At 53.1% G+C, this 13,549-nt stretch overlaps 1 protein-coding gene across 1 annotated transcript; it reads left to right on the forward strand.

Annotated features, from left to right (window-relative positions):
- The first annotated feature begins 4,277 nt into the window (after positions 1 to 4,277).
- SERTAD1 (SERTA domain containing 1) lies at positions 4,278 to 8,129 on the forward strand. Its single transcript, XM_032248744.1, has 2 exons — positions 4,278 to 4,437; positions 7,084 to 8,129. The coding sequence occupies exon 2, from the start codon at positions 7,084 to 7,086 to the stop codon at positions 7,792 to 7,794; it is 711 nt and encodes a 236-aa protein (XP_032104635.1). The 5' UTR covers positions 4,278 to 4,437; the 3' UTR covers positions 7,795 to 8,129.
- The last annotated feature ends 5,420 nt before the right edge of the window (positions 8,130 to 13,549 follow it).

Here is a 13,549-nt window from a genome sequence, read left to right on the forward strand (position 1 = left end):
AAAAAAAAAAAAAAAAAAAAAAAAAAAAGGCGGGGCGCGGTGGCTCACGCCTATAATCCCAGCACTTTGGGAGGCCGAGGCGGGTGGATCGCGAGGTCAAGAGATCGAGACCATCTGGTCAACGTGGTGAAACCTCGTCTCTACTAAAAATACAAAAATTAGCTGGGCGTGGTGGCGCATGCCTGTAGTCCCAGCTACTCGGGAGGCTAAGGCAAGAGAATTGCTTGAACCCAGGAGGCGGAGGTTGTGGTGAGCCGAGATCGCGCCATTGCACTCCAGCCTGGGTAACGAGAGCGAAACTCCGTCTCAAAAAAAAAAAAAATAGGCCGGGCGCGGTGGCTCACGCCTATAATCCCAGCACTTTGGGAGGCCGAGGTGGGTGGATCACGAGGTCAAGAGATCGAGACCATCCTGGTCAACATGGTGAAACCCTGTCTCTACTAAAAATACAAAAATTAGCTGGGCATGTTGGCGCATGCCTGTAGTCCTAGCTACTTGTGAGGCTGAGGCAGGAGAATTGCTTGAGCCCGGGAGGCAGAGGTTTTGGTGAGCCGAGATCGTACCATTGCACTCCAGCCTGGGTAACAAGAGTGAAAACTCTGTCTCAAAAAAGTAATGAGTTGATAACACTGTGCTAAGTTGCCTTTATCTACATATGCATATATATTGTTTCTTTTGCAAAACCTTTGGAAAGAAAATTGCAAGCATCTTGATATTCTATCCTTAACAGCTCAGCAGGCATGTTTTTTTTGTTTTTTTGTTTTTTTTGAGACAGAGTCTCACACTGTCTTCCAGCTGGAGTGCAATGGCACGATCTCAGCTTCTCAGCTCACTGCAACCCCTGCCTCCCGGGTTCAAGCCATTCTTCTGCCTTAGCCTCCTGAGTAGCTGGGACTACAGGAGCCCGCCACTATGCCTGGCTAATTTTTTGTATTTTTAGTAGAGACAGGGTTTTACTATGTTGGCCAGGCTGGTCTCCAACTCCTGACCTCGTGATCCATCCACCACGATCTCTCAAAGTGCTGGGATTGCAGGTGTGAGCCACCATGTGCAGCCAGCATCTCTTAAGAATAAGGACATTAGGCCAGGCGGGTGGCTCACACCTGTAATCCCAGCTTTTTGGGAGGCCAAGGCAGGCAGATCACCAGAGCTCAGGAGTTCGAGACCAGACTAACAGTGCGAGACTCCGTCTCAAAAAAAAAAAAAAAAAAAAAGGAATAAGGGCATTCACCTACAAGCCCCAAAAATACTATTTCACTTCTAATAGAATCAAGAATTCCATAGTAACAACTAATATCCAGTCTATATTAAAATCTCTTCAGCTGATCCAAGAATATCCTTTATAGTTGCTTTCTTTTCTCCAAAATCAGGATCCAGTGAAGGATCACATGCTAATTTGGTTGTAATGAAGAAATTACATACTATATTTTATTCTGGGATATTCCCCCACCTGAATCCTTTTCTTGTGTGTGTGAGACACAGTCTCACTCTGTCATCCAGGCTGGAGTGCAGTGGCGCAATCTTGGCTGACTGCAACCTCTGCCTCCCGGGTTCAAGTGGTTCTCCTGCCTCAACCTCCTGAGTAGCTGGGATTACAGGCATGCGCCACCAGGCCCAGCTGATTTATTTTGTAGTTTTAGTAGAGATGGGGTTTCGCCATGTTGGCCAGGCTGGTCTCAAACTCTTGACCTCAGGTGATCCATCCGCCTTGGTTTCCCAAAGTGCTGGGATTATAGGCGTGAGCCACCACACTCAGCCCCAAACCATTTTTTATCTTTTCTTGACACTGAATTTCTGGCAAAATAGCCAAGTCGTGCTGTAGAGTGTCCCACATTCTGGATTTGTCTGACTGTGTTTAATTTGTTCCTCTCTATTGCCAATAAACTGAAGGTTGGATCTAAAGGCCTGGGGAGATTCTGCTTATGCATTGAACTGGGAGACTCCACAGGGTATGTCCTGATTCTTATTAATGTACTTCCTAATTCTAATGCATGATGGTAGATGGCACCCAGTGTCAGGATGTCCGGACATTGGTAATGCAGAATTTCATTACATGATTAAGATTATGAGGGCTGCATCATAAAAGGATTTCGTCCTTTGCAGTTAGCAAATAACCTTTGAGATGATGCTTTAGAGCCTGTCAGGATCCTACCTCTAGGCTGTATGCTGTGGCCCATGCTTATAATCCTGGCACTTTGGGAGGCCAAGGTGGGGAATTGGAACCAGGAGTTTTTTCCTTTTTTTTTTTTTTTTTTGAGACAGAGTTTCGCTCTTGTTACCCAGGCTGGAATGCAATGGCGCGATCTCGGCTCACCGCAACCTCTGCCTCCCGGGTTCAGGCAATTCTCCTGCCCCAGCCTCCTGAGTCGCTGAGATTACAGGCACGCGCCACCATGCCCAGCTAATTTTTTGTATTTTTAGTAGAGACGGGGTTTCACCATGTTGACCAGGATGGTCTCGATCTCTTGACCTCGTGATCCACCCGCCTCGGCCTCCCAAAGTGCTGGGGTTACAGGCTTGAGCCACCGCGCCCGGCCGCTTTTTTTGTTTTTAAGGCAGAGTCTCGCTCTGTCACCCAGGTTGGAGTACCGTGGCAAAATCTCAGCTCACTGCAACCTGTGCCTCCCAGGTTCAATCAGTTCTCCTGCCTCAGCCTCCCGAGTAGCTGGGATTACAGGTGTATGCCACCAGGCCCAGCTAATTTTTACATTTTTAGTAGAGATGGGGTTTCACCACGTTGGCCAGGCTGGTCACAAACTCCTGATCTAGTGATCTGCCCACCTCGGCCTCCCAAAGTGCTGGGATTACAGGTGTGAGCCACCGCATTCAGCCATGAAACAAGTATTCTACTCTTTCTACCTCTAGCCCTATCCTGCCTGTCTATCCACTTTGAACTAAGAACTCCTCTTATTCCAACAGCCATTACTACTAACAAAGAAACACATTGCTAACCAGGCAAGGTGGCCTGCAGCTGTAGTCACAGCTACTTGGGGGTCTGAGGCAGGAGGATGGCTTGAACTGGGAAGTTGAGGCTGCAGTGAGCTGAGATGGTACCCCTGCACTCCAGCCTAGGTGACAAAGCGAGACCCTGTCTCAAAAATAAAATAAAATAAAAAGCTGGGCACAGTAGCTCACACCTGTAATCCCAGCGCTCTAGGGGGCTGAGGCAGGAGGATCACCTGAGGTGAGGAGTTTGAGACCTGCCTGGTCAACATGGTGAAACCCCATCTCTACTGAAAATACCAAAATTAGTCGGGCGTGGTGGATCATGCCTGTAGTCCCAGCTACTTGGGAGGCTGTGGCAGGAGAATTGCTTGCACCTGGGAGGCGGAGGTTGCAGTGAACAGAGATCGTACCACTGCACTGCAGCCTGGGCAACAGAATGAGAATCCGTCTCAAAAGAATAACAATAATAATAAAACACGTTGCACCCCACTCTGAGGATTTTGCATGAATTGTTTTATTTAATCCTCAAAACAATCCTCTAACTAGGCGCTATTTTCCGTCATTTTATTTCTTTTATTTTTTAAAAAATAGAGACGGGGTTTCACCATGTTGATCAGGCTTGTCTCAAACTCCTGACCTCCTAATCCGCCCACCTCGGCCTCCCAAAATGGTGGGATTACAGGCGTGAGCCACCGGTCCCGGCCTATTTTCCCTCATTTTGAAGGAGAAACAGACTGTAAAGGATTAAAACACTTGCCCCAGGTCACACAGCTGCTTAGGGAATAGAGCCCAGGATGTGACTCCGTTGATGTCTCACTCCCGTCTTTAACCACAATTAAGTCCAACTGTACAGCTTTGCCCGAGTCTGGTATTGTGCTCTTATAGATACGATCCTATTTAAACTTTCCTGTGAAGAGGTAGGCAAGACGATCCTTATTTAACTTTGTGTAGCTTGGAGAGGTCGATCGTTTTTCCAAGGTCACGAATCTAGTGAGTGGTGAATCCGGAGTCGGAATTTGAACCCGGGCATATCTGTAGTGTAGACCCCTGTCGGGGCGTGATGTGTAAGAAGCTTAATTGCCAGATTTGGCAGGGGCATGGGTAGTTGTAAGGGGCTCCTACTTTGAGAGGCAAAAGACCCATCCGCCACGGTCCCCCAGGGTAAAAAGCCACCTCTCTCCACCCTTCACTAGAGCAGCTGCCCGGGCATGCGCCCTGAAGCCAACCTCCCCTCCTTCAGAATCCGCCCCCTACAGGCTCCGCCCATCAGCGTCCAGAGCCAATCCCTGGGGCGAAGGGAGGGGTAGCCACGAGAGTGGGCGGTCGCTAAGCGTAGTTAGGAGTCTGGAGTCGTGCGCCCGAATCAGAACTGCGTCTCGCGACCCAGGCGCCGGTTGCTGGAGGAGAGTGAGCAAGCGATGCTACCGCCGCCGCTTCCTGATTGGCTGTGGGTGGCTACCTCTTTGTTCTGATTGGCCGCTAGTGAGCAGGGTATGTAAATGAAGGGGCCTGGGGAGAGAAGGGGTGCCAGCGGCCGGGTCATTTACGGAGTTCGATCCCTGGGTCCGACAGGTGCCTGCCTGGGCTGACCGGGATCGAGACGCACGGGCCTTTACGTGCCGTCTGCCCCGGCCGGGCCGGGTGAATCACGCCGCAGCCCGAGAAGGGGGCGGAGGCGCCGGCTCCCTGGCTCCGGCTGCGTGACTCACCCGCCCCCGCCGCCGCCGCCGCTTCGGGAGGAGCCGCCTCCACTGCCGGAAGCGAGCGGAGGCCGGGCACAGAGAACAGCCCGCCGGGGGTCCCGGCTCTCACGGCCCCGGGAGGCCGGCAGGAACCACAGCCGGGAAGCGGGGCAGTAGAAGGAGTCCTGGGGTCAGAGGGGCCAGAATCCCCGGGGGAAAGCCGGCCTGGGCACCGCTAGGGGGCGCCGGGACCCGGGGGCGGAGTCGGGGGTGGGGGGCGGAATTCCTGTGGTTCCGCACTCCCGGGACCGCGGGGAAGGGGACGGAGACCCAGTTTTGACTAGTGTGATGGGCCACTCTTAAGATCTTGCTAGGCAGGGTCCCAGGAACTGGACATTGGACCCTTACTGGCCCAAAAAAGTAGGTAGCGCCAGGGGTCCAAAACTCCAACCCCACCCCCCGCCACTCCAAGAAGAGAGTGGGTCCTCGAACGTATCTCAGTGACTGACCCCGGTGCCCAGCACGATTTCCCGGCAAGCCCTGTCGATTCTGCCTCTCAAATAAATCCTGACTCAACCGACTTCCTTCCATACCCACTACCAGCTCCTCCTCCAGGCCATCACCATCGTCCGTCCCAACCGAGTACAGCTTACCAGTGGGTCTCAGATTCCCCCTCTTCCTCCCCCCCGCCACAGTCTTCCTCGAAGCAGCCATGGGGGGACGGAAACCCAGTCAGCTCACACCACCACTCCCCTCTCTGCTCGAATTCCTTTAATGACTGCCCACCACGCTCATGATAAAATACAAACTCCCTACTTGTGCATATGTGGCTTTCTGTGACCTGGCTGGTGCCCGTTCCCTCTGCTGCTCCCCAATCTGGTCTCCTACCATGTCACTCTCTGTGTGCCAGCCATGCTGGTCTCTTTCAGTTCAAGCCCATCCAGCCTCTGGGCCTTTGGTTGCCTTTTTTTGTTGATCCCTCCTCCCCGAATGCTTTTCCCAGGGTCTCCCATGGCTGACTTCTCTGGCCTGAGGGGTCCATTCAAATGTCACCTCCTCTCGGGAGCCTCCTCTGATCATCTAAAAGGTCTCTCCAGGACCTTTTAGTGTCTTCCTGTAATTCTCTGTACATTTCCTGTGTTTGCTTATTTATTTACTGTTTGAAACATAGTAGACAATAAATATTAAACTATGTAAAACTAGTTTAGTATTTATATTATTATAATTTATATACAGTTACTTATAATATTATGATAAACTGTGAAACAGCTGCTTTTGTAGGGGAAAAAGTTGAATATTGGCCATTCCACATGGTTCACTGAAGACATAATAACGTTATCATTAAGAGTATTTATTGGTGGTCTGGGCGCCATGGCTCACACCTGTAATCCCAGCACTTTGGGAGGCCTAGGTGGGCAGATCATGAGGTCAGGAGCTTGAGACCAGCCTGGACAACATAGTTAAACCCTGTCTCTATTAAAAATACAAAAATTAAGGCCGGGCGCGGTGGCTCAAGCCTGTAATCCCAGCACTGTGGGAGGCCGAGGCGGGTGGATCACGAGGTCAAGAGATCGAGACCATCCTGGTCAACAGGGTGAAACCCCGTCTCTACTAAAAATACAAAAAATCAGCTGGGCATGGAGGTACATGCCTGTAATCCCAGGGACTCAGGAGGCTGAGGCAGGAGAATTGCCTGAACCCGGGAGGCGGAGCTTGCGGTGAGCCGAGATAGTGCCATTGCACTCCAGCCTGGGTAACAAGAGTGAAACTCCGTCTCAAAAAAAAAAAAAAAAAAATACAAAAAAAAAATACAAAAATTAGTGGGCGTGGTGGTGGGTGCCTGTAATCCCAGCTACTCGGGAGGCTGAGGCAAGAGAATTGTCTGAACTTGGGAGGCAGAGATTGCAGCGAGCTGAGATCTCGCCATTGTACTCCAGCCTGGGCAACAAGAGCAAAACTGCCTCTCAAAAAAAAAAAAAAAAAAAGTACTTATTGGCAGGGCGTTGCAGCTCACAGTTATAATACCAGCACTTTGGGAGGCTGAGGCGGGAAGATGGCTTGAGGCAAGGAGTTTGAGACCACCCTGAGCAACATAGTGAGACCCTGTCTCTACAAAAAATAAAAGGAGAAAAAAAAGAGTACTTATTGACGGAAGCGGGAGGATCGCTTCAGGCCAGGAGTTTGAGACCAGCCTGGGCAACAAAGTGAGACACCATCTCTATTTTTTTAAATAAAGAAGTCCATAAATATACTTTATAAAATATAAAATACAAAATTTAAGAAGTCTATAAGCCAGGCACGGTTCTAAGCACTTGACATGGGTTAACTCTTGTAGGGCTGTTATATGATTAAATGAGTTCTTGCCGAAGATCCTACCTGCAGCAGCTGTCAGATCCAGGCTTTGAACTTAACATTTGTTTTCCATAACTTGACTATAACTCCCTGCTCTCTGCAGATGCTGAGCAAGGGTCTGAAGCGGAAGCGGGAGGAGGAGGAAGAGAAGGAATCTCTGGCAGTGGACGCCTTGTGGCTGGATCCTGGCCACGCAGCGGTGGCACAGGCACCCCCGGCTGTAGCCTCTAGCTCCCTCTTTGACCTCTCGGTGCTCAAACTGCACCACAGCCTGCAGCAGAGTGAGCCAGACCTGCGGCACCTGGTACTGGTGGTGAACACGCTTCGGCGCATCCAGGCATCCATGGCACCCGCGGCTGCCCTGCCACCTGTGCCAAGCCCACCTGTAGCCCCCAGCATGGCCAACAACCTCCTGGCAAGCTCGGACGCTGCCCTCTCAGCCTCCATGGCCAGCCTCCTGGAGGACCTCAGTCACATCGAGGGCCTGAGTCAGGCCCCCCAACCCCTGGCAGATGAGGGGCCACCAGGCCGTAGCATTGGCGGAGCGGCGCCCAGCCTGGGTGCCTTGGACCTGCTGGGCCCAGCCAGTGGCTGTCTACTGGACGATGGGCTCGAGGGCCTGTTTGAGGACATTGACACCTCTATGTATGACAATGAACTTTGGGCACCAGCCTCTGAGGGCCTCAAGCCTGGCCCTGAGGATGGGCCGGGCAAGGAGGAAGCTCCGGAGCTGGACGAAGCGGAACTGGACTACCTCATGGACGTGCTGGTGGGCACACAGGCACTGGAGCGGCCGCCGGGGCCGGGGCGCTGAGCCCTCGTGTTGGGATGGTTGTCTGGTATCTGAACTGAGCTTGGTGGCTGGACCAACTGTCCTCAAAAAGACACAGCTGGCTTCCCTAGTCCAGAGAACAGGGCTTGGGCCACTTTGCAGAGACAGAATCCAGTCCTGAACAATTTCACGTCCGTCCTCCTGTCTCAGGGCTGGCGGGGAAGCCTGGGATTAGTCCCTAGTGATGGAATGACAGGGTCTGGTGGCGGACTGAATTCCCTGGCCCTGCGGTCATAGCTTGGGCTGTTCCTTCTCTGATATGGGAAGAGACCCCAATCAGATTTTTCAAATTAAAACCAGTCCTGGGAAATCTCAAATCTGTGTGCTTCTTTCTCTTTGGGCAAATGTGAAGGCGAGATATTTTATTGGGCGTAGACCGACTGTGTGCCAGGCACGGTTCTAAGCACTTGACATGGGTTAACTCATTTAATCATATAACAGCCCTACAAGATGGGGTAGCTTTATTATCATCCCCATTTTACAGGCAAGAAAACTGAGGCTCCAAGGCCATCACTTGAGGAGGTGGGTTTTAAAGTGTGAACTTACTTTTGTTTTTGTTTTAGGTAGGGTCTCACTCTTGCCCAGGCTGGAGTCCAGTGGTCTGATCATGGCTCACTAGAGTCTCAAACTCCTAGGCTTAAGGGATCTTCCTGCCATGCCCCCCCCACCCTTTTTTTTTTTTAACAAAATTTTATTTCTTTTCCTTGCCAGCAGGAAGTCAAGGCCAGTTTTTTAAAAAGAAAGCACACTTTGGGAGGCCAAGACGGTTGGATTACGAGGTCAGGAGTTTGAGACCAGCCTGGCCAAGATGGTGAAACCTTATCTCTACTAAAAATACAAAAGTTAAAAATAACAACAAAATACAAAAGTTAGCCAGGGGTGGTGGTACACACCTGTAATCCCAGCTACTCTGGAGGCTGAGGCAGGAGAATCACTTGAACCCGGGAGGCGGAGGTTGCAGTGAGCCGAGATCATACCATTGCACTCCAGCCTGGGCAAAAGAAGGAGAGTCCATCTCAAACAAACAAAAAATGAAAGCAAGTCCTCACCTGGAGTCTACTTGTATTTATTGGAGGGGAGAGGGGGAGGTTGCTTTCAGAATGGTCCAGAAATAAAAACACGAAACCTGGAGCCTGGGCAGATCCTCTCCAGGAACCCTGAGAGTCGGCTCTCTCGGAAAATGGGGATGGAAAGGGGGACAACAGCCCGTTTTCAAAAATAAAATCCACTCAAATCTGTGTTGGGCAAAGGATAGGGCTGCTTGGAGGCTGTGTCTGAAATAAAGCCACTAGGTTTGGTGGCTGGACCGCGGAGAGGGCGCTCAGCGCAGGCAGCTGTGCCTTCCTTCTAGAAGAAACCCAGGCCCGGGCGAGCTGGGGCCACCTGCCCGTGTGCTGGGCCTGGCCGGAGCGCCGGGTGTCAGCGGCCGCCCCCGCGGTCCAGCCGCATTCCAGGCCCTGCTGGGAGGGGCCGCACACTCAGCGGCCTGGCGCGGGACCCAGGGTGCGTCCTTCCTGACGGCCGCGGGGCCGGGGCGGAGCCTGGGGGTGGTGCACGGAGGGTAGGGAGTGCCACCGTGAAAACTGTGGGCGCGCGTGCAGAGAGGCGCCGGGGCCTGGACGGTGACCCCAGGGGCCAGCGGGGCCTCGAGCGAGGGAAGCGCCGCCATCGTGGGGTCCCCGAGCCTCGCCTCTGACCGGAAGCCCCGAGGCTGAGGCAGGGGTGGAGCTGGGCCAGGCGGGGAGCTCCGGGTCGGCCCCTGGGGCCGGGAAGGGGCGGGCAGAGTGGCGCTTCCTGGAGGAGCAGAGGAAGTTGTGCCCGTGCTGAAAGTGGATGAGGCGGGCCGCGGAAGGCGGGGTGAAAATGGCCTGCGGGGAGCTGGCGCCCAGGCTGAGGGTCTTCCAGGTGCCCGACTCCAACCCCGGGCGACTCCAGCCCCTGGGCAACTGGGACTCGGGCTGCTTTGCCGCAGACCCAAAACTTGGGCGCCTGGGCTGAGCTCAGCACCGCCCCCTGGTGCCCAGCCTGGGGCTCTGCGATGCCGCCGTCTTCGGTCCCCTGGAAATCTTTTTATTTTTTTTTATTTTTTTAAGATGGGGTTTCCCTAGGATGGCCAGGCTGGTCTTGAACTCCTGACCTCAGGTGATCCACCCACCTCGGCCTCCCAAAGTGCTAGGATTACAGGCGTGAGCGTGGGCCTGTTTCTTATTTCCTTTTCCCCAGTTTTTAAAAAAATCAGATTGAGTCTCACTATGTTGCCCAGGCTGGAGAGCAGTGTCTGTTCAGAGGAGTGATCATAGTGCTGTACAGTCTTGAACTCCTGGGCTCACGGGATCCTCTGGCCTCAGGCCTCAGAGTAGCTGGGACTAGGATTACAGGCACGAACCTCCGTGCTCCTGTATCTGATGTCTCCGACTGCCAATACTGGTGTGAGCTGCTCCTCCCGTTTGCCCCTGTGCCTGCTTCACCAATGATGCCTCCTCCCCCCAGAGTCTCTAGGTACAGTTGCATAGGTTGTGCACTGCACATAGGCTCCATATGTAAGTGGCTGCCACACATGTTCCAGATACCCTGCATTTACATATTTATTACAAGTTTCCCAGCAGATGGAGGTCAAGTGTCTGCAGGAAGGGGCATGTCTTTTACACAAAAGCATCAAATGGACTAGATTAGCCCTGGTCCCATTCCTCTGGCACCCTCAGATTTACGAATGGCTCATGTGTGAGGACCTGCCCCTCTCTGCCCATGTCTGACCCCCAAATGGGACGTACAGGCTCTGGCTCTGGTGTGCTGCTCCACCCTCAGGTTCAACCCCAGGAGGCCACACCACCTTGGCCCACAGACTCGAGGGCCCACACTCTTCCTAGCTGAGCTGTTAGCCCTGGCACTGCCTGCTGTCACCTTTCACCTTTCTATTTTTTTGAGATAGAGTCTCACTGTGTTGCCAAGGCTGGAGTGGCCTGATCTCGGCTCACTGCAACCTCCACCTCCCAGGTTCAAGCCATTCTCCCGCCTCAGCCTCCCAAGTAGCTGGAACTACAGGTGCCCACCACCATGCTTAGCTAATTTTTGTATTTTTAGTAGAGATGGGGTTTCACTATGTTGACCAGCCTGGTCTTGAACTCCTGACTTCGTGATCCACCCGCCTCGGCCTCCCAAAGTGCTGGGATTACAGGCACGTGCCCGGCCCGCCTTTCACCTTTTTCAAGCTTCTGTGTGTGCCCGCCATGTAGCCCCCCAGGCCAGCTTCCCTCCGTAGCATTCAACGGACCACTCCCCAAACATACAACACACACACACACACACACACACTCACACCTGGAAGAGCTGTGACCAGCTATCTGGTCTCCTTTTTCCTCCCTCCCTTCTTCCCTTCCCTCATTCAGCAAAAATTTATGAGCACACACCTACTGTGTGCCTAGACCTTTGTAAAGGGTAAATCTGACCACATCTCTCCCCTGTCGCTGGGCCCTTATTACCCCAATTCTCTGGGGTCTGAACTCTGTACCTTCCAAGGCTTACCTTCTACCTCTGTTCCTATTTATTAAACACTTATTGAGCACCTATGGTATGCAGTCCTAGCACATTGCAAAAATCGAACACAGAGATGTTGCTGAAGCAGTGAGCTGGAGAGAAGTGACTGTCCCTGAAAGCCAGACCCCTGGGTTTGAGCCCAGCTTTGGCCAGATGTGGTGGCTCATGCCTGCAGTCCCAGCTACGCAGGAGGCCTGGGGCCAGGAGTTTGAGGCTGCACTGAGCCATGATTTCACCACCACACTCCAGCCTGGGCGACAGAACAAGACCCTGTCAGAGAGAAAGAAGAAAGAAAAGAAAGAAGAAAAAGAAAGAAAAGAAAAGAAGGAAGGAAGAGAGAGAGAGAAAGGGAGAAAGAGAGAAACAAAGAAGAAAGAAGAGAAAGGAAGGAAGGAAGGGAGGGGGGAGGGAGAGAGAGAAGGGAGGGAGGGAGGAAAAGGCAGGCAGGCAGGGAAGGAGAAAGGAGAGAGAAAGAGAAGAAAAAAGGAAGGAAGAGAGAAAGAAAGAGAAGGAAAGAGAAAGAGAAAGCAAGAAAGGAAGAGAGAAAGCAAAGAACGAAAGAGAAAGCAAGCTTCGCCGTTCAGTGGCTGCCACTCTAGGCACAGCACTTAACCTCTCTGAGCCTCAGGTCCTGACCTGTAAACTGGAACCATAACTGTATCTGCCCCAAAGCACTATTGTTCTGGTGAGAAATGAAACAGCAAGGGTCACTGAGTGAGGGACCCTCCAACATTTTCAGGGATCGCTAAGCTGCTGGGTTTGGCTGGAAAGGGGAGGAAGGCAGTAAGCTAAGAGACAAGACTGGAAGGGTCCACAGGGCCAGGGCATACAGCACCCTGGATGGGGGACTTAACTCTGTAGGTGCTGGGGAGCCACGAAGTAAAAGGGTCCCTTCTCTAGGGGAAGGTCGTCGTGGAGGTGACACTGGAGGCCAGGAACCCAGGGGAGGAGAGTCTGGGGAGGGACGGAGCAGCCACTGGGGGGGATGACGCACTCAGGAGGCCTAGCAGACAGGCTGTGGGACTGACGGGCCATGGAGGAGGGGTCTCAGACCAGGCTCAGGACTCTAATCAGGGGACTGGGGGACAGTGGAGCCACCCCTGAGATGGTGACTGGGGAGAGAAGCAGGTCTGGGGTTGGGGTGAGGCCAGGGAGGGACCCAGGGGGTGCAAGAGGCTGGGGAGACATCCAGGTGTGGCATGGAGCTGCTGGGCCCTGGGACGGGAGCTCAGGACAGAGGACTAGGGTGCGGGGACGCGTGTGAAGGGTGGGCTCCAGTCCAGTGTCCCTTGGCTGGACTGGGTGGGGTGGAATGGCTGGACCAGGCAGGGCAGGTCAAGGCTCCTGCTTGGCTCAGACGGTCCGGAGAGGGTGGTCCCTGGGGAGAAGCATCCACCTCCCTCCCCAGCCCCACAGGATGTCCTGTGTTTACTGAGGTGGCCGCGGCCGGAACAAGGACACTGGTGCCACCCCCCAACTTAGCTTCCCATGGCCACACCCCCTCGGGCAAGGGAGAGCACAACAGAGACAGAGAGGGAGAGAGAAATGCACATCGAGAGAATGAGACAGAAAGAAACCAGGAAAGACTCAGAGACAGACAAGAAATAAGAACAGAGAGAAAGAGACGAACAGAGAGACACACCATTCATGATAAGAACTCACAGCAGGCCAGGCACAGTGGCTGACGTCATGATCCACCCGCCTCAGCCTCCCAAAAAGCTGGGATTACAGGCGTGACCCCCCACGCCCGGCCAGCTCAGCCTCTTTCTACCCTCACGTACCTAAAAGCTCAGTGCTATGAATACTTTGTCCCTCCCATAGCTACCCAGAGCCCGCAGGACAAAGTCTGAGCCCCTCCTCATGGCCCTGCTGACCCCTGGACCTCCTCTTAGCTTTCCCTCACACTCTCACATTACCCATTTCCTCAAAGTGCCTTTGCAATGGCTGTTCCCTCTACCTGAAACACACTGTCATTCCTTCACCATCCATGGCTTTAGATTAATTCCTATATATCCTCCAGGTGCAAGCTCAAATGCCACTTCTTCCAGGAAGTCCTCCCTGACTGCTCTTCTAGGCTGGGGCAGGAATCTTTTCTGGACTTCCCCATCAAGGCTTTGACCTCTCTGCTGATGATTCCTCCATCACAACCCTCATCTTTCTGGGTTTGTTCCCTGCTGGACTGTGAACAGCATGGATGTGGGCC

This window comes from Sapajus apella, unplaced genomic scaffold (genome assembly GCF_009761245.1).
Source record: "Sapajus apella isolate SASKATOON/1434 unplaced genomic scaffold, GSC_monkey_1.0 scaffold68, whole genome shotgun sequence".
In the NCBI taxonomy this organism is placed as follows: domain Eukaryota; kingdom Metazoa; phylum Chordata; class Mammalia; order Primates; family Cebidae; genus Sapajus; species Sapajus apella.

Bases quoted from the DNA above. Each gene is read 5' to 3' on its own strand.
- SERTAD1 (XM_032248744.1), top strand. From the start codon at position 7,084: ATGCTGAGCAAGGGTCTGAAGCGGAAGCGGGAGGAGGAGGAAGAGAAG.